Here is a 25,805-nt window from a genome sequence, read left to right as displayed (position 1 = left end):
TCTTGGGCTTTTTTGTAGAGCTACTCTTGCCAGTCTGATCTGGTGTACTTACGTCTAATAATGACCTATGCTCAGCTGTCACAAAGTGTGCCAGTGTGTCGTTCCTAAATAAAGTGTAGCCTTCGTGCAGGACCTGAGACATTGCGTACTCATCAGAACATGTGTTGTGGAGGGGTGTAATCCAAGCCATAACCCAAGTAAACCAGCAGTAGCAGCTGACCCTGGTCTCTGCAGTCCAGGCACATATCCACCTGAGTAGGTCCTGCAACAAAGCCAGTGGCATGGGGAGCTGCTTGTTGTCATCTGCTCCTGTTTCACTCCCTCTGAAAGTGTCTGAAGCAAATGATTGTGTCACATGCTTTGCCTCAAAAATACTCTAGTATATGGCCTGTAAAGCAGTTTGGACTTTAGTGAGCCAAAGAGTGAAATTGATCTTTAGCCTGGGGTCTGTAGGGGTGAGATGGAAAACAGGGAACGTAGGAAGTAGCTGGCAACATTTTAGACTGAGGATGTGCTTGGGAAACATATGTTTCCATGTTCGTTAGGGGAGGGGTTATGTTTCTTGGTTTATTAGAATTTTAATGTTTTAGCCACGATGTGGGTAAAGACAGTTGTGCATAAAAGGTATTTAGAAAGTCACTACTATTTCTAGTTGCCCCTTCTTCAGTATAACAGTACTGAATATTAACACATTATTGGAAAACTTCTACTATTGGAAGAAGTTCATAGGTGATTCGGTAAAATTTGACTCTTGAAACCATCCCCCTTGCACGAGTTTTTGTTGAGGCAGGTAGTAACAAGTCAAGGGAGAAGTCTGCAGAACTTTTGGAATAGCTTTGAAGGTCTATCACTGAAAAACAAGGCTCAAAATAGTTTAAACTGACCTCATCTTTGAACTAAAACATGGATTTTAGTATTAGCAGCAAAGTATCATTTACAGTAGCAGAAAGTTTTAAAGTGCTATGGCTAGAATACAAGTGAGTTTTGTAATAGAAGCAGTGATAAAGTTACATGTATTTCTTTTTAATTCATTATTTAAACCTCATCATTGTTATTGTTTCATTTATAGCTGCTTTGATGTTGATTTGAAAGTGAGATACAATTTGGTATTTTTTCTATAATATACACACAGCTGAAAGATTGGTACAGGAAAGTGTGGATGTGTGATAACTTTAGTGCAAGATAATCAGTACAAAACAATTCCAAACTTGCAACTGTCTGTAAAAAGCAGCAGTATGAGTATGGATAAAAGTCCTTCTCTTTTCAGTATTTCATTGCCTTGTTCATTGGGCTGCCTAAGCCAGTTATCTTAAGAAACAGATTCTATTTAGGGACTTGTGTCCAAGGCCACATTCATATTCTCTGTACTACTGGCACTGTTGGAAAGCATCATCAATTCACATTTTTTAGTGAAATTGATACTAAAAACCAATTTTTTAGTATTGGTTCATGAGCAGTTACTGGTAAATAAAGCACCAACACAATGAGCTATAGGTCTGGGGAGCTTTACGTGTTTGATGAGCCCAGGGAATATGGCCTTCGATAGGTTCTTCACAGATGTGGGGAGCTACCGCAACGGTCAAAGACCACAGCCTAACAGAAAGCACGGTTTGTGGAGATTTAAGGTCCATTGGGGAAAAAACAAGATGCATCCAACAGAACTAGTTAATTATTCTGTTTCACCTCTGTGGTCAAAGTATCTCCTGCCTGTAGCAGAGAACCAGGTGCTCTTGCATTGCATAAAAAAATTCAAAGTGTCTTGGAATTTTGGGGGTTTGGGTGTGGTTTTGGTTTTAGGTTGGCTTTTTTTTTTTTCATTTTACACAGCCAGTGATAGTGACATACAGGAATATCTATATTATATTCATGAGACTTCTTAGAAATATTTTTGTAGCAATACTAATGTGATGATATCAATCCTGATCAACATTTGGACACTGTGGTTTTCCTAAAATCCATGCCTGAATACTTGCAGCTGTAGAACTTTCCTCTGTCCTAAAAAATTATTAGGTTTCTCTTCAAGCCACAGATAATTCTTTACGGAAGGATAAAAGGAAATCAAACAATATGTATTTAGTTAGAGAGCAATAAAAGCTGTCATGATTCAAATTTTGATGCAAATGTCTGATGTTTCACTGCATCAACATAATTATAAATGGCTTGATCTCAGCATTCAGATACTGTATGCAGATTTAGAAATATCTTTACATTATTATGCACTGTTTCACCTTAAAAAATGTAGATGTGTTCTTTGTTGTTACTGACAGCCTCCATAAGGGATATCACAGTATGGTTAGAGATCACTGTGTAGGAACCTTCATGGATTTCTGTGCCAGACTTATCACATATAAAAATTTAGCATGTTAGATTTATGCATGGAAAAAAAATACATCTGAGAGCATATTAAGTATTCTTACAGTGAAGATTATGAATGGGGATTGACTTCCATGCGACTATTCCCATGTACTGAAGCCCAGGTAATGGTTAACACTGCCTTTGTCAATTTGAGACCTGGCAGAATAGAGTCCAGTGTTTGCATATTCATAAACTTACAACGGAGGTGGTGTTTCTCCTCTTAAGAACATATCGGCCCAAGATTAACTGTGTAACTGCCCTCATAGCTTACCTTACGTGGCTCTGTCAGGGCGTGCCTGCAGAAGGGATAAGAGAAGTATTCAGAACTGAAATGCAGTTTGTTTTATTTCTTTAGTAGAGCACTTAGAGGACTGTGCCAATGTTTTCTGCCAGTTGTGCAGTAGACAGAGATATATCCATGGGCTCTGAGAGAAGCTCCAGTTTGGAACCAGTTCAGAACAGTTCAGATACATTGTGTCACTGTACCATGATGATCTTCCTTGATCTTACTCTGTTTGGAGGAGGTGGTTTCTCTGAGAGTTCCTGCATGATTACAAGAGAGGTGTTTAAGCTTTTAAAATCAGTTTTCCAGAGGAAGAGTTCTTCCTTACACTCCCTCAAACAAGATTTATATGGAGCATGAGTGCAGGATTTTCCCTTCCTTTTTTTTTTCTTCTTATTCATTACAGAAAGCCACTCCTGAATTTTTTTTTCCTTTCCATTCTCTTTCCTTTTCACCCTCTTCCCCTCCTCCTCCCAATAGCAAAAAGGAAAACAAAAAAAAAAGGATGGAAATTGTGCAAGAATGATGGAAAAGATGATTTGTATCATTCCTTTCCTTTCTTTCCTGAATAATCTCTGTAAGGACCCTGCAGCATGCATTGTCAGAAAATGAGATGGATGCTAAGAGCCCATGAGTGCAACCTTGTCATACTCTCCTTTTAAGTCACAGGTTGCAAACATGGATTTCATGCTTGCATATGATCTAGTGCTTTGCTATAGGCAGGTGATGGATTTGGTCAGAGGAGCCACAAGTATGATGTGTAATGAATAATGTGTAACTGCAGTGTCAAGCACTGAAGTTTATTCACCTGAAATAGAAGGTATGTATACCTTCTCTTGTGTACACAGTAAAAAAAGTAATGCATTATTTTTAGTCCTTTTCAGTGTCTCTGTTAGCTATACCTAAATTTGTCATGTGCTAATTTTAGAGGGAAGACTTGAGGAACTGTAAGTTCTGCTCAGTTTTCCTATTAACAGCAAAATACTTTCTTGTAACCATGGAACAAAGGAACAGGGTGAAGTGATTAGCAGATATTAAACTGTCATGTATTGGACAGACTGTGTTTTTGTTTCTGAGCGGGATTGAAAAGCAGAGGAGTATTTAATCTGTGCTATTGTAGACCAATAAATAAGTGTAAACTTCAAGATGATGGAAATATCCTATTTAAATTCTAAGAAATATTGAAATATCTATTGGTGGAGCTACCCAAGATGTTTCAGAAGCACAAAGAATAAAGATTTTGTGTTTAACTTTTTAATTCATGAGAATGATTAAAAACTACTTGGAAATATATAAAGTTATGATAGGTGACACCTACCTCTACCCTTCAGTTGCTGGAGAGTTTTTTTTGTAAAGGGGTTTTTTGAAGTCTGGTTTATCAGTGACCCAAGAAAGAACACATGCAAAATTAGCTTAGATAGTACTAAGAAAATGGGTTTTAAATTACTGTACAGAGGGCAAAAATTAATATTTTAGGATTTTTTTTTTTTGCATTTTATTCCTGGAATCTTTCAGGTTCATATGCAATTTGCAGTTAAACACAATCTCAAAATCACTGTCAGTTCTCTTGCAGACACAGGTATTAAAGAGGAACTTAATACATAAAAGCACTATTGTATCTGTGATTGCCTGCATTGCATATCTGTTTACTTTCATATTATTTCTCTACCTCTAATTACACATAAAGAAGAATCTTTGCCAAACACTTTTTTTTTTAAATAACTGAGGAGTACATGTTGAATGTGGCCCTTTTAAAATCTTTTTGTATGCTTTTTCCTTACATACATATTTTCCTCTTGGTACATCTTCAGCTCTACAGGAGTCACCATGATGAGAAGTACACAGCAGACAGTTCTCAGTCAGGTTAGAATACTATCATTTACCTTTGTATACCACTGTGCTTGAGGTTGTGGCGGGGTGCTTTGCTGGTATGAAATGTTGTCTCTTCCCTCTGTCAAGTCAGTGGTCAGAGCAGACGGCCAATGACAGACGCCAACTGCTCTGATGTCACACCACGAATTGGATTTGTAACCGTCATTAATAACTCGGTCTCCTCTGCAGAGCTCATGCTGTGCATTCAGAGTTAAGATGCATTGTTCTTCAGTGTATTAAAACACTGTCTCCGATCCTGAAGTTGGTGTACATTGGCACCCCTTTCTGTTTGAAATAAATGTGGAACGGTGCTGATTTGTGCCAGAAGATCTGCCCTAGTGTTTCCAAGTTTAAGACCTGTCAGCAGGCCGTTGGTTTGGCCCCAGCGCAGGGCTAAGATAGTTGTCTGTAGTTTCCAGGCTAGAGCTAGGCACATCCAGCCAGCACTGAGTTGTTGCAGCGTGTCTACACAACCCTTGCCCTGTGCCTCGGGCAGGTTTGCACTTGCAGACAGCACGTTCAAGATCTCAGTAACTTCTGCAGACAGCTTTTGACTAGAGGTGTAGAGTATAAGGGGATAATCTCTCCTTCTGATTCTGTGTAATGTTTGGAATAACCATTTTCCCTGAGAAGAAGGCACTAAAGGCCAATTTTAAGCTTATGATTCTAGTGATTTGAGCCAGATGCAGCACCGCTGTCTTATTCTGAGTGAACAGGTTCTCATGCCCTGTTGCCTTCTGGCACCCGAGGCCCTTCCTGCTATGAAACACTGAACAGCATTGCTGTGCAATGTCAGGAAGCTTCTGATTTTCACATGGGAGGAGGATATAACATGCCAAGAGCATGGGAAGTGACTGCTTGACATCTCCTACTTTTTCAAGTAGCATAAGAATATGTACAAGCATTGGAGAGCTTTGTGATGCCAAATAATAACAGGCAGGGAGGAGAAAAGATCATATATGCAATTTGCTGCTCTCATTACCATTGCTGCCATCAGAACTGATCCATCATGTGTTAAACTGTTTACTCCTGGTGTTCCTGTAATAAATGCAGTTTTTCTTTCTCACTGTTTCTTTCCTGCAAACAGGAGAAGGTGAGAACACCTGTGAATTAAGCTGAAGAACACTTGTTACTAGTTAACACGTGGTTACTAGCTTACTAATATATTTTAGAGATTATGTGGGGCATTTAGGTTTGCTCATCATTGTCACAGATTTCAGCAAGCCTGGGAAGCCACATCCCATGAAGCCTTGTTGATTGCGGTGCAGTGAAAGCAGGCAGCCTTAGAGTCACGTATATGTGATGTATGTCATCCTTCCCTGCAGTCCATGATTGCGCTCCAGGAATAAATTCCCAGAGCCATGGGCATATACCAGTACGTAATGAGGGTAGAAAAATAATCCATGTGATTGTGCTGTTTGCGATGGTGTGATTTGTAAGACATCTGAATGGAGAACCATTCCGCTCACCAGGTGAAGGAAAATTTTTTATTTAGGCATTTAAATATTTTCAGCTGAAATTGTAGCATGGCACAGAGTAGCTTTTATGCACATGTGACTCTCTAGGTGGCAGTAGCAAAGCTTCCAACTTTCTAGTTGGCATTTAATACAAGGAGAGTTGTCTTGTCTGCTACTGCCACTCGCAGCTATGTTTATGTGTAAATGTTTGCTCCCACTCAAGTGCCTTATGTTAAACTCCTCCAAATGTTAATGCAGGAAAGGGCTTTGAAAGAGGATGCCTATCAAATAAATAAATAAAACAATTTAACATGCATTAATTATTCCCTGCTCTTAGCTGTTGACAGAGGAAAATGTTTTCAGTTTCTCCAGTCTGGACTACAACAAAATAAAAAGACCCAAGCTGTCTTGTAAATCTGTGGTAAAGAAAAGTATTAGGACAGAAACTGTATTTCAGTCATTTTTAAGACAGATATATTTTTAATTCTGGAGAATACTGTGCTAACATTTTGTTTTGCTAAAGACAGGCTGCATATATTCTGTCTTGTAACACAGTTACGTAAATTGGTCCTTGTGTTGAGAATATCAATTTTATGATGTTTCTGATTCTTCCCATGGTGATTAACTCCTTTTGAAAGCTTTCTGGGGTCTCTGATCTTTGAGTGGCATTTCAGATACTCCAGGAATAAGTACTATAGAGACTCTGGCAAAGAGATGCATAGACGCACGGTTGATGTTTTTAAACATAAAGGAGAGTGCAGAGTGTAATGTTTTGGAGGAAAATTAAATTTTACCAAATCTCTTTTTCTTTTTTTTTTTTTTTCTTTTGAGGCTCTTTCCAGGCATTTCGTCCAGCTATTGCACTTATCTGGATGTGATAATTTATTTTGCTTTAGCAAATGGCAGTTTCAAGAACGACAGCTTGATGCGTGGTTGATTTTCACAGCAACTGAATTGATTGTTTATAATAATTCTCAGCATGTTGGATTTTTCTTAAACACAGGGTACAAACAATTACTGCAATTAAAAGAAAAGTTGTCTGAGTCTGAATTGTGCTTGGGCTGGTAGAGTGTAGACTGAGACAGGATTTTTCTCACTTGGCTAAATTTCTAGGCAGCTAAATTCAGGCTTGTTCAGTGGTTGTTGGAGAGCAAAAGGGCCTTGCAAGGAGAGGTTCAACCCACCTGCCTGAGACATGTCTCCTAAAGCAGGATCTTTGACAACTACCTTAGACAAAGACAGCCTGAAAGGCTGCTGCTTTTAGGTAGCTAAAGTTAGGTGAAGCGACTCCGCTGTTCCATAAGGCATCTTGACTTCTTTGCAAAACAGCTTTCCAAGTGACTTTAGACAAGTTGCTGTAAATTGATAGGCTGAGTCCCTTGTTCTGATGTGCAGAGATTACAATATTTCCCTCACTTACATGGTATCATTAAGATCATTTAATTAAATGTTCAGAATTTTAGATGGAGGAGACTGTAGAGGTCTTACTTGATCCACTTTTAAAGCTTTTGTTTTGTATTTACAGAATCCCATTCCTTCAAATGCAAGAATAGAAGGAAAGACTCAACTGATGTTAAGTCAATAGCATCTCAAAGTAGTGATGGTAAGAAAGTAAACTGTTAAAATGATGTTCAGCTCTGGGGCCCCCAACATAAGAAGGACATGGAGCTGTTGGAGCGAGTCCAGAGGAGAGCCACCAAGATGATCAGAGGGCTGGAGCACCTCTCCTATGAAGACAGGCTGAGAGAGTTGGGGCTCTTCAGCCTGGAGAAGAGAAGGCTCCGGGGAGACCTCATAGCAGCCTTCCGGTATCTGAAGGGGGCCTACAGGAAAGCGGGAGAGGGGCTTTTTACAAGGACATGTAGTGACAGGACGAGGGGGAATGGTTTTAAACTGAAAGAGGGTAGATTTAGATTAGATATTAGGAAGAAATTCTTTCCTGTGAGGGTGGTGAGACACTGGAACAGGTTGCCCACAGAAGTTGTGGCTGCCCCCTCCCTGGCAGTGTTTAAGGCCAGGCTGGATGAGGCTTTGAGCAACCTGGTCTAGAGGAAAGGTGTCCCTGCCTGTGGCAGGGGGGTTGGAACTAGATGATCTTTAAGGTCCCTTCCAACCCAAACCATTCTATGATTCTATGTTATAAATAAAGAACAGACTTGCCCTAGGCAATAAAAATGCAGAATGAAAGAGGAACCAGACAGATTCACAGCTAATTAAACAAAGATTACTCCAGTTTTTTTGTAACTGCTGTACAATTTCTTTATTCTGATTTGAAAAACAGTGTCCCAGCGTGAGTACCAGCACTTCTATACAATGCATGCAGAAGTGCCTCCACAGAGAGAAGGAGTGGCTGTGCTGCGGCACAGGGCAGCCTGCTGCAAGGCTGCGTGGTGAAGCATTAGTTCCACCTCCCTTAGAAAGCTGCAGCTTGTGCTCCCGAACCAGTATTTTGGTTTCCTTAGTGTGGGACATGAAGGGATCTATGCTGTGCTGGTTACTTGAGAGCAGTACTTCTGCTCCTGATCCCATTTGTGACTGCTCACTGGGGCTGGGACAGTGGTGGCAGAGATTTCTTTCTGCCCCAGTATGCAGTGAGAGAAGCACAGCTTATGGGGAGCAGGAACAGGTTTCATTAGAGCAGCTGTATCACTGAGATGAGGGACATACACACACGTAATCTCACAGAAGGAGCCATGTCTGACAGAGGTCCATTGCAAACCAAGGGAGAGTGGCAAGCACTGGGCATGAAGTATAATATATCTTAAGTATAGCTTCATTTCAGTATAGCTGAAGTGACAGCTTGACAGAAAAACTGACAGCAGAAGTGAGGGGTGGCTGCACAGGAGGTAGACAATGGTGCAAGAAATTAAACAGTAAAGCACGAACTTGAAGCAGGGGAGATACAGGAGGATGGGAGATGAGGCTGGATTCTGTCCCCAGTGACAGCCTTCTGCACTCTTTAAATGCTGTGATATAATTTACACTTTGTGGCATGTAAACTGTGCTCTCTTCAATGGCAGCTCCAAGTTTACAGACCCAACGGTACTCTTCCATGGCAAGGATCCACTCTATGACAATAGAAGCTCCTATCACAAAGGTGAGTCCTGGGCACTGCCTTTTCCACAAACTCAGGAGTCTGGAGTTGCTCTCATAGGGAAGTACGTAGTTTGTGGCAGGACAGCCAGGGGTTTCCTGCACCTCATATTTAACAGAATAATTTAAAACAATTTTTTTTTCTTACTACTTTCTGCATCTCACCATCTCATTCCAAATCCTCATCTTAAAGAATATTAAAAAGGGGAAAAGGGTGTCCTTGCTAGATGCACTGCTTGTGGCAGGAAGGAGAAACCAGGTCTGTTGGGCCATGCATGTGTAGGAGGATATGTGCTTCCAGTCTCACCTTTGCTTTTACCATTGATATTTAAAAGATGCCGAGGAGAGAGCACCTGCACTGTATTCTGTTCCCCCACTTTCCTGCAGTGTTTTCTTCACTATCCATGTTATACAAACTCTGCTGTCACAAACTAGCTGCACAATCTCTTGTCCTGCAAACCAAGGTGCCTGCCATCCCCCACCCTTCAGCCATTTTTTACTCTTTCCCCACCTTCTTTTCCTGTCATCAAGCTCTTTACTTCCCAGCACCACCATGCCTGTTAGAGCAGCCGACTCCTTTCCTTTTCCTTCTCCCTAAGCATACGCGCAGGGAGGCCTGTAGTGACCCTGCAGCAGCTTCTGGTTGGTGGAGAAGACAGCACTGGGGCTTCCTCCCTCTCAGTCTTGGCAGTGCCAGGAGCAGTCCTTGGTGCTGCTGTGTCATTGCTGCATTCCCAGACTGTGGGTGAGACACAAGGTGGGAGGCAAAGAGCCATCCTCTTCTCCCTCAACCACAGCCCAGCTGTTGCTGCTCTTTGCCCTTCGTTGTCACATTGAGAAAACTAAGGTTTTACATCGAATATCAGGATATCCGAGTCACATGCAGGAGTTCATTTGTTTGCTTTTTTCCTCTGAGGACTGAATGGTTGCTTCTGAGCAGCCCTGCATGTGCTGAAAGACTGGGACATGGCTAGTTTTTGGTCTACCCATCTGCAACTCTTTCAGATATTTCGCACCCTTCTTCTTTCACTTCCCAGGAGCTTGCCAGTTATAAATAGCAGATGGATACCAAGGAATCAGAGCACAAATTTACGCTTCCAGAGTTGTACTTAAAGTGTTGGGGGGAATTACATAGCATTTGCTAAATGGGAAGTAGCATAATCAAGCCAAAAATAAAGATTTTGTAATAAGAAAAGACAGAAGTGGCATTCACTCTTCCTTGCCTGCCTCCTTAATCTGCTTTCAGGTTATTAACATAATTAATGCTGCCCAGGAAAACAGCCCCATCACAGTAGCAGAGGCCTTGGACAGAGTTCTGGAAATCCTGCGGACAACAGAACTTTACTCCCCTCATCTAGGTACCAAAGATGAAGATCCTCACACAAGTGATCTTGTTGGAGGTCTGATGACTGTGAGTAAAATTAGCAAAGATGAAATTACTGCTGCCAGTGTCCTACATCACAGTTCAGTGCTCTGCTGTGCTAAAATTTCACAAGCAATGGGAAGGGGACTCGTAATTCATCACCATTTCACTTAAGTTTTTTGGCCTCTCTACTAACAGTAGGCACCAAGATGTAGTAAGATATGGCCATGTCTCAGTCCATTGGGTGCATTCATCCTCATACATAAGTGAACACAGTTGCCACTAGAGACTATATAATCCAATCTGATTTGTCTCAAGGAAATACTTTTTAGAAACCCTAGAAGCTTAGATGGGATTAGAGGGATTGCTCTACAGCTGATCCAGTGTAAGAGTGAGGCTACTTTAATGAGATTCTGACTTCGGTCCTGTGACAGCAGCAATGCTGTCTGCCAGAGACAGACCACCTAAATTTCATCATGGCTTACCTCTTTTGTTTAACATACATTGAGCTAATCCTTGTCAAAGTAAAATAAAGAAAATTAAAAATAAATTATAGTGGTTAATTTGAATGATGAAATCCTGCAGGTGACAATGAAAGGGTCAAGGAGGGCAATAATATCCTTTCTGGAGATCTCATACTAGTGTTCCTTGGATCCTTTCATGTCTGTTTTGAAAGACCTTAAAACAAGGATGGTCCTTGTAGTGCTACAGTAGGAGCAGTGCTTTTAGTACCCAGGAATAGTACCTAAAGAGAAAGTGCATGTAGTGTTTTTGCAATTAATGATGCATGGATACTCTGCCTAAAACTTACGATAAACTTGCTGTTTCAGGATGGTTTGAGAAGACTGTCAGGAAATGAGTATGTGTTTTCCAAGAGTAAGCCACGATTTTAAACTTTCCTTTGCACGTGTGACTTCTTTTGTAGATGCTAGTGACAGAGCTCCAAGCTAATTTGCAGCAGGATGTATGTCTTTGGAAATGGTTGTCTAAGTGACTGCAGAACAAGTGCTAGACTGCTTCCATTTTGGAGTTGAAGCAGGTTCAAATAATTTAAATAACACATTTCAAAATGTAGAAAATCAGACTAGGAAAATTCTACATTTTCTTTTTGGTTTGTGTCAAAATCATCTGTAATAATACAAACCATGTATATTATAGGCTTTTACAGACTTTTTTATGTAAGGAAAAGAGATGTTGTTCTTGAAAAGGAGTTGTTTTCTAAATGGAGTTCTGCATGTGGGCAGAAAAAAATAACCCAGAAATGCTGTAATTCCCAAATTCCATTTCAACAGATATGAACTTGAGCCATAGTCACCTTTCAGTGCCAAACACCATCAATGATGTTCCGCCCTGTATTGCACAGCTCCTGGATAATGAGGAAAGCTGGGACTTCAACATTTTTGAGTTGGAGGCTGTAACAAATAAAAGGTACTGGACTCCTTTCCCTGGACGCCCGCAAAAATGTTGTTGAGGAGCTGTAGCAGAAAGTGCTTTGCTCTGGAAAAACTGAAGCAAGACACAGCAAATCTGTGAGAGCTGTCTGTCTTTTTGCATGTATGTGTTGATACCAATTGTCCCATTTAACAAACCAGGCATACACCATGGTTGAGATGCATGCACAGGCCATGGAGAGCCCTGTGCAGACTGTTGCCTTCCCTGACAGCACCTGCAGCCCTCCAGAATTGCTTCCCGTTCAGTTTTTATCTTGCTTGACTCCCATCCACTCTGTCCAAGTGACACTGTGTGGCACAGTCTGGTGTTGTTACACACTGGATGTCCCACAGATGCCCCTTTCTTCTGCTGATGCACAAACGGTCATGCTGGAAAAAGCAAGCCTGTCCCTTCACTCACTTAAATCACCCTATGATTTAGGAAGCTCTGAGGTAACTGTGGCTTTTGATTACAGGGATAAAAAACTGGGATGGAGGATAAACCAGTGACAGGATCAAAAGCCTGAGATTTTAAAGCTTATAATGAAAGAAGACGCCAGTAGTTTTGAGGTCATGCAGACCACAAAAATAAACATGTCATCCACAGAGGAAAGTGATTTTCATTCCGCGATGCAAAGAACTGGAGAGACTACCAGGTCTCATAGTCTGTTTGAAGAAAATGGCCATTTTTTTAATTTGCATTTGCCTGGTTTTAATTTGCAGATGTTGGCTTTTGGTCTTTTGGTTATGCCTTTCTCAGCTCAGAAAACCTGTAGATCATCTTGCAGGAGTGAAAAATGTGATTGATTGATTGATTGATAGATAGGACCCTGTCACAGGCAACACAAAGTAAATGACAACCCAGAGCAGATTTGGATTTAAGAACCAATAAGATTAGAGATTTTACCCTACTTACTGTTTCACACATGGGCTCATTGCTGTCATCCCCAGCATTACATTCACCAGACCTCAAATTCCCCCTACAGCTGTGAGATCACTGCTGGTACGATTCAGGACATGCCAGTTCTGTTTAGTCCAGCCCATACAACTTGAAGCAAGAAGGTAGCAGACTTCTGCTTGAGGGTTCAGTAGTACTATTTTAGACATTAACCCCCTCCACACACACGCACACACACAGAGTTTTCTGCTGCCTGTTAGCATTTGCAGTTCAAGGGTGGGGGGGGGTTACCAATGGCAGACTCCTGCCCCAGCTCTAGAAAGTCACCTAGTCCTCCTAAAGCTAGAAGAGTTCACATGAAATAGTAACCTGATGCTAAGAGCTGCTCTGAGAAGCATCAATATACTTTGCATATTTCCAACTTCAAATAGTCAGGAAGCAGAAATCTGGACCCCCTGAATTCACAGTAAACATCTGACATTTTTTGACTTAAGGCTTTTTAGCCTTTAGGGTGTGCCCATGTCATGTTCAAAGTCTGCTTTTTCTCCTCAGGAAAAAAAATGTATTTTTGATTGACTGACAGATACTAAAAACACAAAAGACCTGAGCTTTTAAGAATTTTTTCTGAAGCCACAAGAATTACTGAAACTCCAGTGGAACTGCACCATTTCTACAAAACATATTAAACTAATGTCTGAAAGGATGGTAGATGTAATAATTTGTAACCTTGGCCAGGCTTTTGAGAGGTTATAGATGTGCAATTTAAAAATGTTTAACATTTCTTCCTCATCTTTTATTTTTAAGGTCTTGTTGGTTTCTTTGTCAAAAACATCGCTCTTTAGAACATCAGAAGTTCCTATTTTACAACGGTGCTTTTTTCTTCTATTGTTTTTCAGGCCATTAGTGTATTTGGGCTTAAAAGTTTTTGCCCGGTTTGGAGTCTCTGAGTTTTTAAACTGTTCAGAACCAACACTGCGAGCGTGGCTGCAGGTGATTGAAGCCAACTACCACTCCTCCAACTCATACCATAACTCCACACATGCAGCGGATGTTCTGCATGCTACTGCCTTCTTTCTTGGGAAGGAGAGAGTTAAGGTATAACCATCACCTAGGAGTCCTTTGGGCTAAGATTTTGGTGTGTTTATCATTTTATGTGTGTCATTCAAAAGTCAGACGTTTACTTAAATAACGGTCCTGGCTTCATAAAATCGCTCTGCCCTTGAAGTCTTTTCCTGTGATGCCTGCAGGCCCACACAGTTTCTCTAAAGTTTGTTTATATGAGTAAGGAATTTACAATTTTAAGTAGCAACAATAGGGGGGGAAAAACTGGCTCTTTCCTATCTCTTGGTAACTGGTTGTTAGTAGCAGCTCTTAATAAAGTTTTGCAAAAGCTTTGGAGAGGGAGGTGTTGATCTCTTCTCCCTGGGATCCGGTGATAGGACACATGGGAACGGTTCAAAGCTGCGCCAGGGGAGGTTCAGACTGGACATGAGGAAGCATTTTTTACTGAGAGGGCAGTGAAACACTGGAACGGGCTTCCTGGAGAGGTGGTCGATGCCCCAAGCCTGTCAGTGTTTAAGAGGCATTTAGACAATGCCCTTAACATGCTTTAACTTTTGCTCAGCCTTGAGGTGGTCAGGCAGTTGGACTAGATGATTGTTGTAGGTCCCTTCCAACTGAAATATCCTATCCTACCCTACCCTATCCTATCCTACCCTGTCCTATCCTATCCTAAAACACAAAAGCTGTGTAGGAGCAGGGTCAGTACAGAGGCGTTCAGGCAAGCACACGAAGTGGAAGGACACCATTAGAGGATCCATCCACCATAAGAGGATTTAATGCAAAGATATTGCTTAGGTGACAGCACAGTAAAAAGCTTCATTAAGGAAAGAGGGTTTGGGTAAGGGTGGGAGGGGAGTTTTGGAGTAGGTAATGTGTGGGCTCAGTGAATGGAAAACAACGGCAAGGAGGTTGAGTCCCTACACTCAAGCTTACACTTGTGTATTTGTGGGTACCTGGAAATGATTAGAAATTATTTACTGTAATTTTTGTGCAACGTTGTAATTTTTCTCTCTTCCTGTAGGGAAGCCTTGACCATTTAGATGCGGTGGCTGCCTTAATAGCTGCCACCATTCATGACGTAGACCACCCTGGACGAACCAACTCTTTCCTGTGCAATGCAGGCAGTGAATTAGCTGTCCTTTACAATGATATGGCTGTATTAGAGAGTCATCACACAGCACTGGCCTTTCAGCTTACAACTAAAGACAGCAAATGCAACATTTTCAAGAATATTGATAGGTGGGTCTGCTGGGGAGTGCGTATGAGTGGATTGCTTGTTTGGGGATTTTAGTTCAGGGCAGATTGAGACCCTATCTTCTAAACCAGAAAATATAATTTCAATAGAGACATCAATATTTAAGCTCTTCCAAAAACCTATGTAGACATGACTTTTAAAAAGGCTTTTATTCCCCCCCCTCCCCATCCCTCCCCCTCCATCTCCCGCCCAGAGCTCCAATTTGCATTTTTTGGAAGCATATAGGGATGTTTGATAATCTTTAATGGATTACATTGGCATGATCTAGTTGGCAGCCTCAAGGCTGTATCTTGACCCACTGGCTTTTCATTGCAGGAGCCTGGAAATTACTCTTTTGGGCCATGGGTTTCCACCCAAGCAGCCAGGTGCTGCATTCTGTGTCTGCACGTGGCCCCATGCTTGCTGGCACTACTGCATTCACATGGGATGGAAAGGGTTGGTAGTGGAGGAAGCTGAAGCTCTGGGAGAGTTGGAGGTACCCTGCTGCTGGGCACGAACGTAGCCTGGGAGTTCCCATTGCATTAGCCTAACTTTTGCAGGGACAGGGTGGGAGAAAAAGGGATCTGAAAGGGAAAGGGCCTGACCCCAAACAGGTAATGAATTTGTCCATCCCCCCATAACACTGTTGGGTTTTGAGGAACCTGAGATCTGAGTTCCAAGCTGACACACAGTGAGATGAAAATGTATTGGTGCCATTCCTGGAGAAGGTGTCTTAGTGTTTACAGCATTCTGAACTATTGAATTGTAAATTTTTATTGACTTCAGGGGATTGGTTTTCATTAGGTAAAAATAACAGAAAAAAAGGCAATACAGGAATTCGGAGCTGGAAGTACCCAGAGAGGCATGATCTAGTCCATTCCTCCAACCTAGACCGTTCATAACTCTGAAGGTGCCGGCTTATGTGGATGAGCCCCCGATCAGTGTTTTGCAGCACTGTCTGGGCAGGGACGAGGAAAGGACAGAGCTCTGTCTGGCAGTCTTGTGAGCAGGAACTGGTTTTCTTTCCTAGAAATCTCTACCGGACATTGCGCCAGGCCATTATTGATATGGTTTTGGCAACAGAGATGACGAAGCACTTTGAGCACGTGAACAAATTTGTGAACAGCATCAACAAGCCAATGGCATCTGAGGAGAGCAGCTCATATGTAAGTGCTTACAGGACTTTACGCATTTCAGTGAAGTTCTTCCAAGATAATGATAAGTATCATTTTCATTCACGTTGTAATAATTTGCACTGTGGTAATTTGAATTTGTGACCTCACACCTCAAAGTGTGAAAAAAATACTTTTGTTTTCTTGTTTTCTATGTCTGGCTCTGCCCTTAGCTAATTTAAACGCTTCATTTTATAAGCCTTGGTTTCAAAGCATGCGGGTGGGTGCTTTTGTACGTGCAAAATTCTATGTATGGAGCCAGGTCGGTGCTTGTGCCTACGGTCCTGCCTCCAGACAGTGGGATTTGCCTAAGCCTGGGGTCATAACTGAGGAACTTTCCCTGACTGTTTTGTGTCTGGAGCCTTCAAGCCACGAGGAATAACTCCATTGCTTCCTGAGACCTCTCCACCCCATTCCCATTCCTGATTGCACCAAGACATGTCTGCGGCTTTATTCCTGTCAGTTATACACCCTAATGCTCCATCACCAGGCAGGGTACATTTCATAAGACGCCTCAGAGTTTCTCAACCCAGGCCCCTCTTTACCTTCTTTTGGTGCCTTTTAAGGTTGAGCGCTCAGTGACTGACAGGATTCTCTAGGGCAGTGTTACTGACCTAAGCAAAGACCATCTTATCACAGCTTAGTGAAAACAGTGCTTTTTTAGAAGCACTGGAAAAAAAAATTCAGACCAAATTGAAGGTCGGTGATGTTGAAAATAACTAAGAGTAGGTGCTGTCAGTTCTGCATAACTGAACCTTTTGCACTGCAGACTATCATGGGTGCAGAAACCAGTCAGGACCGTTGGGGTTTACGACTTAGGGACAGCATTAAGTCATCTGAGCAGACATCCTTCTAGGAACCGCTGACCTCTGTTCTCCCAACGGTTTGAGCTGGAAATCACGAATGCTGCTGAACTTCACTGGCTCTGTGGACACGTTGCCCTGTGCTCCCCAGCACTTCCAAGCTCTGGAGGGCTCACTGGATGTGGCACTGGGTCTGAATTTGGCTGATCACCTTCAGTGCCAGAAGCCCCACAGCACAGGGGGACGTGGTTGGGGTACCGCTGAGGGCCGCTATCACTGTTCTGCACTGTGCTCCCAGCACATTACCTGGTGCTGTGTGTCATGGGTTTGCCCTCATGGCACAGGCTAAGCCAGGACCGTGGGGATCCCACTTTAGATCACAGCCCAGAGGAAAGGAAGGTCCACATTGGTGGGTGGCATGGAATTACCTGCTCTCAGGTTTCTCTGTACTTAACATGCGGACCAGCCAGCAGCTTGCTCCACCAATTTTTAAAAAAGCCCTCTGAGGTGTCACTGGAAAATGTGGCTTCTCACAGTGCTTCATTTCTCCCTCTGACAGCTTGAGCATTTTTCTGAAATGTTTCCTCCATCTCCACCCTTTTAAAATCTCTTTAGTTTTCTGGCATCCCCACATCAGCCTGTAGGATTTAGATTCACAAGCTTCACTGAAACCATGGTGTTTCCAAGCTCTCAAAACATTTCTGGAATTTGCCTTTGATCCCATGAATGCATTTGTTCCAGCACTTCCTGAAGAGCTTTTAAACCCTCTCCATACTTTCTACTGCAATCAGCTTTTCTAACCTATAGAAAACATTTTCTTTGACTCACTTTCCTTTATCTTTCCAGCTTATTGCAGAGGCTATTTTAAAATGTACAAGAGTTGGAGAGCAATAAAAGTGGAGGACAGAAACACTTGTATTAGAGACTTGTTTTTTTCCCCAGTATTAGGTTGTTCTGTTCCTTATTGTTAACAGTGGTTCTTCCTGTTTTTGATCTTGAACAGCAGTTAAGGAGCAGGGTTAATCTGGCAGCTCTTTGCTGGGCTACCCATGCTGAAAAAAATTAACTGCTAAACATAAAGTTAGAAGATTAATGCCTGAATTGGCAAGAGTCACTGCAAAATATCTCCCCATAAACCACAAAGACATTAATTTAGCCATGGTGGTAAAAAGTGTTTACGTTCAATTTTTGATTCAAGAGTTGAATTTAGCAGTGAAGGGAGGCCATAATTACACAAATATATTATTTTTGAGAACAGTGTTAAGGCCATGGTGAGCTGAGGTGGAGGCTTTTTATTACTCAGTAAGGAACCTAATATACCAGTGCCCTTCTAAACAGTTCAAGATCCAGAAGATGATGCCACAGCAGACTTGTAACAACTACTCTGTCCTCTCCACCCCGCTCTCCAGAGCAGTTCAGTATTTTACTGCCTAGCAAGCAGAGACTTTCTGCAGTCAGTCTGCTACTCCTGCATTTTCCTACTGTTAATCTCATAGATTATTTGAGACTTCATCCTAGCTGGTAACTTTTGGTAAGACCAAAAAGTGTCCCAGGTCGATGGTTCAAAATCTGACACAAAGAAGGTTTATTTGCAAACATCCTGGAACGGACTGGCACAGAGCTGCTTTTCTGCCTGTAAAACAAACAGTCAGTTGTGCAAGTCGGTTCATCCCCCCTGTACCCCTCAGTTTTCTCATCTAGGAATGGAAACCAAACTCTAGAATCTCACCTAAATGAAGCAGTCCCCTACCATCACCACCCCCAAATTTAAACACTCAGCAGTGAGGATGGTATATCAGCTTGCAGTTAGTGGATGCATCCCCTGTCCTGGTCCTGTTCCAAGAGGGCAAGGCTGGGATGCAGGGAAGGGTAACTCACCGTAGCTGATAAAAAGCCTATGACTCCTTTATTTCACAAACTTTGCTATTAATTCTGAGAATCTCCACAACTGTCATACATAATAGGGTTATCATTAGTTACGTGGCAAGGCTGCAGTTCTCAGCCATCACTTTCTCCTCCAAATTCCTGGTGCTTTGCTGGACGCCCAGTTACTGCCTATGTGCAATAGAGCTGATAACAACACCCTCACTCCCGCTAGCAGGGATGCTGGCCACCAGCCCCTGTGACCAACTCTCTTTTACAGAGCGAAGGCAGCGATTGTGAATGTACAGCCAATATAAAGAATTTTCCAGATAACCAGACACTGATCAAGCGCATGATGATTAAATGTGCGGATGTAGCAAACCCATGTCGCCCCCTAGAGCTATGTATCGAATGGGCAGGGAGGATTTCAGAGGAGTATTTTGCACAGGTACGTATATTTTTATAATTTGGTTATTATGTTATGTAAGAAAGTGCATGTTGGCTGGTCTGCTCTTCCACACAGGGTCTGCCTGGCATCACCACACAGTCCAGATGTATGTTTTTCGTCCCTCGGCAGAACTGGCCCCTCACTTTCATGCAGGAGAATTCACCACAGTCAGAGGTAGCTGGTTTGCTTACCATGAAGCTTATGGTACAGAATTGTGGAAAGGAGGTCTTACACTTTCAGCCTTCTCTGTCTGGCCAAACCAAAACGATTTTATTAACCTTAGTCAATTTAACTAGCTGAAATCCAAGACTGTCACCATTCTAGCTTCTAGTCCCAACACCTTCCCTGAAGAGAGCATGAAGATCCATGCCTGATGAAGCCCTCAACTGAATCATCAGGCTGGCCCTTCCTCTTCTTAGATGGCACTTGAACTACTGTCAGCCAGTGGGCAGATGATGCGGCAGGCCAGTACTGCAGGCGTGTGGGCAGTGTAAATGCTTATCACATGGGATCTCTCCGGACAGAACTGGAAGTTCAGCTTCCTTTCTTAATACTCAGTTTTTCTAACACAAATGCACCAGCTTCCCGGAAGTGAAACACTGTTCTAGTTCTTTATTTGAACAACTGATAGATTATGAGCATTTATTTACCACTAATGGTATGGAAATCAGCAGCTATGACTCAAGAAACAGAAAAGCAGGCATGCCTACCATCCAAATTCAGATCATACACGTGATAGTTATTACAAAAAAAAAAAATTGCAGTTAGTGCCTGGGATGTGTCTGAATTTCATTTTAATCATTGTGAATAAATTTGATCACTTCCTAGGTAAGATCAAGGACCAGTTAGGCTATATCTCCCTCCCAGTCAAGGCATCATGAGCTAGCTTTAAATTGCCATCTCAGGCACTAGCCTACCTGCAGCAATGTAAGGTGCTGAGCACTGTTCTGCTCTTCATTCACTTCATCTGGTAGTTTTGGGGACTGCTCTGCTGCTAATTCCAGCATTAGGTGCTGCCTACAACATTTAAAATGTGTTTTTTGTAGTGAAATTCTAAGACTATTGAGGTGATTGGCTCCTCCACCCTAGTGAGTGCAACAAAACCAGCCCTCTTCCAGTTGTGGATACATAGTTAAAAGGCATACCCTTACTTCTATTCATCTTATAAGCTGATACAAGCACAGAAAGTAGCAACAGCAACATCCCTCTTAGAAGACAAAACAGTTTGAAACGGCCACTAGAGATGTGGAAAAAGGAGAGATCAAACCTGTGCTCTGCTAAAGGACTCTGCAACCCCATTTTCCATTTTTAGCTGGTGTGCACTAATTACCAGATTAGAGCATTCTGTGGCGCCGGAGCTAAAAGCAATCACAGCACTACAGTAAGAGTACTCGTGAAAGGGAAGAGATCACAGAATCACAGAATCAATCAGGTTGGAAGAGACCTCAGGGATCATAGAGTCCAACCGTTGCCCTTACACCACCCTGTCAACTAGACCATGGCACTAAGTGCCATGTCCAGTCTTTTCTTAAACACATCCAGAGATGGTGACTCCACCACCTCCCTGGGCAGCCCATTCCAATGTCTAATAACCCTTTCTGAAAAGAAATTCTTCCTAATGTCCAACCTGAACCTCCCCTGGCGAAGCTTGAGGCTGTGCCCTCTTGTCCTATCGCTAGTTGCCCGGGAGAAGAGGCCAACTCCCACTTCACTACAACCTCCCTTCAGGTAGTTGTAGACTGCAATAAGGTCACCTCTGAGCCTCCTCTTCTCCAGGCTAAACAACCCCAGCTCCCTCAGCCGTTCCTCATAGGTCAGACCCTCCAGACCCTTCACCAGCTTGGTCGCCCTCCTCTGGACTTGCTCCAACACCTCAACATCTTTCTTGAAGTGCGGGGCCCAGAACTGGACACAGTATTCAAGGTGCGGCCTCACCAGTGCCGAGTACAGAGGGACGATCACTTCCCTAGACCGGCTGGCTACACTATTCCTAATAGAGGCCAGGATGCCATTGGCCTTCTTGGCCACCTGGGCACACTGCTGGCTCATGTTTAGCCGGCTGTCGATCAGCACCCCCAGGTCTCTTTCTGCCGGGCCACTTTCTAACCACTCTTCCCCCAGCCTGTAGAGCTGCATGGGGTTGTTGTGGCCGAAGTGTAAGACCTGGCACTTGTTCTTGTTGAACCTCATGCCATTGGTCTCGGCCCATCTATCTAATCTGTCCAGATCCCTCTGTAGGGCCTTCCTACCCTCCAGCAGATCGACACTCCCACCCAGCTTGGTGTCATCTGCAAATTTACTGAGGGTGCACTCAATCCCTACATCTAGATCATCTATAAAGATATTGAACAGCACCAGCCCCAGAACTGAGCCCTGGGGAACACCGCTAGCGACCAGCCGCCAGCTGGACTTTGCCCCATTAGAGCTGCTAATTTCAGTCCCCGTTCCAGATAAAATACAGCACATGAAACTAAGGCAGTTCACCTCAGAGGTTCTAAGGTTTGTCTCAAACCTCCTGCAATTCACCTAATCCCCTCGTCTTTGCTACTCCAGCGTGAAAGCCAGCAAGGCTCTAGGGTCTAACTGGAGTTTTGTTTTCTTAGACTGATGAAGAGAAGAGACAGGGTCTGCCTGTTGTAATGCCAGTATTTGATAGAAACACCTGCAGCATCCCCAAGTCTCAAATTTCCTTCATTGATTATTTTATAACAGATATGTTCGATGCATGGGATGGTAAGTACTTCTGCTTTTTTTCTTCCTTGCTCTGAGGCACAGATTTCTACAGACTAAAATCAATAATCTCAAGCTGGCCTTGAGTCCGTTTTTTTCAGGGGCAGTACCCGTATGTAAGCAGTACAGCACAGGATCTAAGCAATGATGCTGCTGAAGTCCGTTTCACTGCACACACCAGCTTTATGAAAGTTGAGCGCTTACCGGCCAATCTATGTAAAGAAGGAAGGAGTAATGGCTCAAAACTAAGCTTTTTTTTCCATCTAGGTCTTTTTTTCCTTTAGCAATGTATTTCTTCTGAGCAGCAGAAACAGACCACAGTGGTTGGGTGTTAGCATAATTTAATGAAGTCATCATACATTAAGAATGGGATTTGCTTGAAAGAGAAACAGACTGAAAAAATTTTTCCCCTTTTAGCATTAGCTTACAGCTGAAGGAACAAGAGAGTAGGCGTATGCCAATTTCAGATGAGGCTGGGCTGTTCTTCTGTATACATAGTACAACTGTTTCTCCTGTTCATTTCAGCATTTGCACATCTGCCTGTTTTGATGCAACACTTGGCTAATAACTACAAACACTGGAAAACACTGGATGAATTAAAGTGCAAGAGTCTCAGGCTCCCACCAGAAAACAACTACTGACCCTAAGGAAAGATAAACAGACCTCTTAATCTACCAGTTTCACTGTGAATCACTGACTGACTTGGCTACAAGAGGGATGGTGTTTCCTTTCTAGTGAAATTCGGACCGTGTGGCAAGAAGGAATATTTTATTCATCACTTTTAAGCTTCTCTGAATACTACAGAAAAATGTTTTCAAAAAGGCTATATAATCCACAGGTGAATAAGTGCTCTTTGGAAATAACATTTTGTGTCAGAAAATGTAGTTCTGAAACTAATTTCTAATACTGAATATACGTTTGTCAAATCTTGTCATTGATACAACTATGTTCACTAACACGTCACACAACTGTTTCTCAGATAGAGGGGTAATCTACACATCAGTAGGGTAAGAACAGGTTGACAAATAAGCATAAAAACTTCCAACTTACCTAGCATAAATTTGCTCCAATTCTATCAATGTTCTTCAGCTCTCTGAATCATAGTTCTAAAGAGAACATGCACAGTAGAACAAGTAACCCTCGATAAATTGGATACAGTAAAAAAGAAAACTAAACCTGCACACTTAAAACAACCTTCTTATTACAGAGACTCTATCTCAGAGCACCACCTGTTCCCTCCTTTCTTTTCAATATAAAACCTTGGTAGGAGTAAAATTCCCTTAAAATTGGTCATATAATGGAGGAAAATAGGCATGTTCTGTATAACTGGTGCCATCCAAATGTTTCTCTGCCATCTTAGAGACATTACCATGCAATGTTTCATCAAATTTTACCCAAAAAACATTGTGGCACTTGATCAACATCCTTTTTTATAAAGTGGTGTTTGTACACATGGTCATCAATTTTATTAAACTGATCTAAATTTTATGATAAGTAAGTCCATATATTGTACTACTTACTTCTAGGATGAACCTGTTGCTTTTTAAAAAAAAGTTTCCAGGTTATAATTTATAACAGCATTATAATTTGTGCTGCTTTTTCCCTCCTAATAAAATGCTGGTTTGTTTTGTGATGTAAAAAGTTATTTCAAAAAATGTAAATAAGTTAGAAATCAAACATAGTTTTTCATTAGTTTTAAGATGTGAAATCTATGCTAAAGCTTCCAAAGCACAAATGCATATTTTTATACATCTCATTTTAATCATGTGCAGAACATGAACATGACTTCAAATTTTAGACTCTTCTCAGACTATTCAGTTAATAAATACTAGCAGAAATGCTGATTTTTAACACTGGGCACTCCAGGCTTCAGGCAAGAGGGTCAAAAAGCTGTGGCTGCAGCTGAAGCAGCAGTCCACCTTTCCATTAAAGGAAAGGTCTTGAGACATACTCTTTACCTCCCCTATGCTATATCAAGAATTGAACCCAGTAAAGGAAAACAAACAAACAAACAAAACCAGAGTTTAGATTGCTGTGGAAGAAAAGTGACAATGATTGTTGTTTACTGCAGGTAGCTTACATAATGTGCCAACCTTTTTTGTATGTTTTGTACCAACTTCTAAAAGAAAAGGAACCATTCATAAAATGTATGTGCAGAGAAATGTATATAAGCTATATTTTTGTTAGAATTGTAACAGAACCTTACTTTTGTCATAGCTAAGGCAGGTTGCTGTGTATTAAAATGCTGCATTGTATATATTTGAAGAATGGTGTTTCTGGTGAAGTATGTTTATTCATTCTTATTATCTATTGCAACATTCTTCAATGGATTTTTATTCAGATAAGTTGAACCTCTGTTTTTTATACTGTAAACTGTTTGCTTTAACATTCCTTTATTTAGAACTAGTGCTCTCAGTGGTTGTACCTTAATTATTCTCTGCATCTTGCATTAGAGAAAAGAATTTCACAAGACTCAAAGCTTGGTCATCTTAATTTCATTTGTTAAATACAGCAACACTGTAAGACCACATCCATGTAAAACATTTCAGTTCATTATTTTCGTCACACTTCTGTCACAAGGAAGAAAATGTGAATGGTGGAAGGAACTCAAGAAATAAAGTTCAGCCTCAGATCTGGTTTACGAGTTAAGGCATTAATGTGGAATCAGTACATTTGTTGCAAGATCCTGTGTTTCTTCCCACATCCAGAGACTAAGTAAAAAAAGTAATTTGTGTGTAGATATGTCCTCTTTAAAAGCAAAAGAAATGACAGCTGTCAGATGTCCTAGACTCTAACCTGTCCAGTTGACTAATAGCTGCTTGTTTCATGCTACTGTCAGTGCACAGATATGTAAAACAGCCACCTCAGAGTTGTACAAGAGTAGGTCTGATAAAGATATTGACTTTCATGATATGAACATATGGAATTCTACATTACTGCAAGGTAGAAAAAGAAAGTTAAAAGGACACAAGGTGGAAGTAAATTTGTAATCTGGTCACCTTAATTCTGCTCACTGCTCTCCCAAACAGAAAGTGACAAACTCTTATTAATAGGAGTAGGCTAGTATAGCCTTACTGTGTTCACTGTTATTTGTAAAACAAAGAACTCCATTTAATACTTTCAAATCATCCATCTTTAAAGGAAGAGACTCTTGGGAGATCTATTGCCAATGGAGTGTATCTGAGAACAACGGCACTTTTGATAGATATAAATATTTATACATGCATGTAGGACTATTTAAGGCTGAATTACATCCCCGTAAAATGCACAGCAAGTTTTGTGACTAGAACTGTTTGGTTAAATAGGTCTGTTTCTCTACCAGGTATTCACTTAAAAGCAGTCACATAAAAATGAAATAGTTGTTCTCATGGTATAGGAAGAAGAAACAATAAAAAGATGATGTTCCTTCTTTCTAGTTATAACTGATGATAGCAGTAGCCTCTCCAAAAAAAATAAGTTTTATAAGCGTTCACTGTAGTTTTAGTAACAATGTGTAAACACACACTTTATATACAACTAAACAGTCATTTCTCAATTGAAAAAAAGAAAAAAAGAGCCAAAGACAAACTGATCTCCCCCCAGCTTGTACTGCAGTAGCCAAAAATGCAACACTTGCTGATAAAGACAAGCTGAATCAACACAGACTAACAGGCAGAAAGGCTTAGCATGCCTTTCTCCCAAGTTTAATACCATATACTCAAAGGCATGTTATCATCAGCTGTAGTCCTATGCTGATCTATGG

At 41.6% G+C, this 25,805-nt stretch overlaps 1 protein-coding gene across 1 annotated transcript in view; it reads left to right on the top strand.

Moving 5' to 3' along the window:
- Positions 1-22,704, top strand: part of PDE8B (phosphodiesterase 8B) — an 84,483-nt gene extending 61,779 nt beyond the window's left edge. The window contains exons 11-22 of the mRNA XM_068422133.1: positions 4,450-4,501; positions 7,493-7,570; positions 8,988-9,064; positions 10,307-10,471; positions 11,254-11,299; positions 11,716-11,851; positions 13,648-13,846; positions 14,835-15,052; positions 16,078-16,213; positions 19,166-19,333; positions 21,937-22,066; positions 22,589-22,704. Coding sequence (XP_068278234.1) covers positions 4,450-4,501; positions 7,493-7,570; positions 8,988-9,064; positions 10,307-10,471; positions 11,254-11,299; positions 11,716-11,851; positions 13,648-13,846; positions 14,835-15,052; positions 16,078-16,213; positions 19,166-19,333; positions 21,937-22,066; positions 22,589-22,704 — 1,521 coding nt within the window. The remainder of the gene's footprint in view (positions 1-4,449; positions 4,502-7,492; positions 7,571-8,987; positions 9,065-10,306; positions 10,472-11,253; positions 11,300-11,715; positions 11,852-13,647; positions 13,847-14,834; positions 15,053-16,077; positions 16,214-19,165; positions 19,334-21,936; positions 22,067-22,588) is intronic.
- The last annotated feature ends 3,101 nt before the right edge of the window (positions 22,705-25,805 follow it).

Source organism: Nyctibius grandis, chromosome Z, assembly GCF_013368605.1.
Source record: "Nyctibius grandis isolate bNycGra1 chromosome Z, bNycGra1.pri, whole genome shotgun sequence".
Classification (NCBI taxonomy): domain Eukaryota; kingdom Metazoa; phylum Chordata; class Aves; order Nyctibiiformes; family Nyctibiidae; genus Nyctibius; species Nyctibius grandis.
Note: the sequence above shows the minus strand (reverse complement) of the source record. Positions and strands in the feature narration are given on the sequence as shown.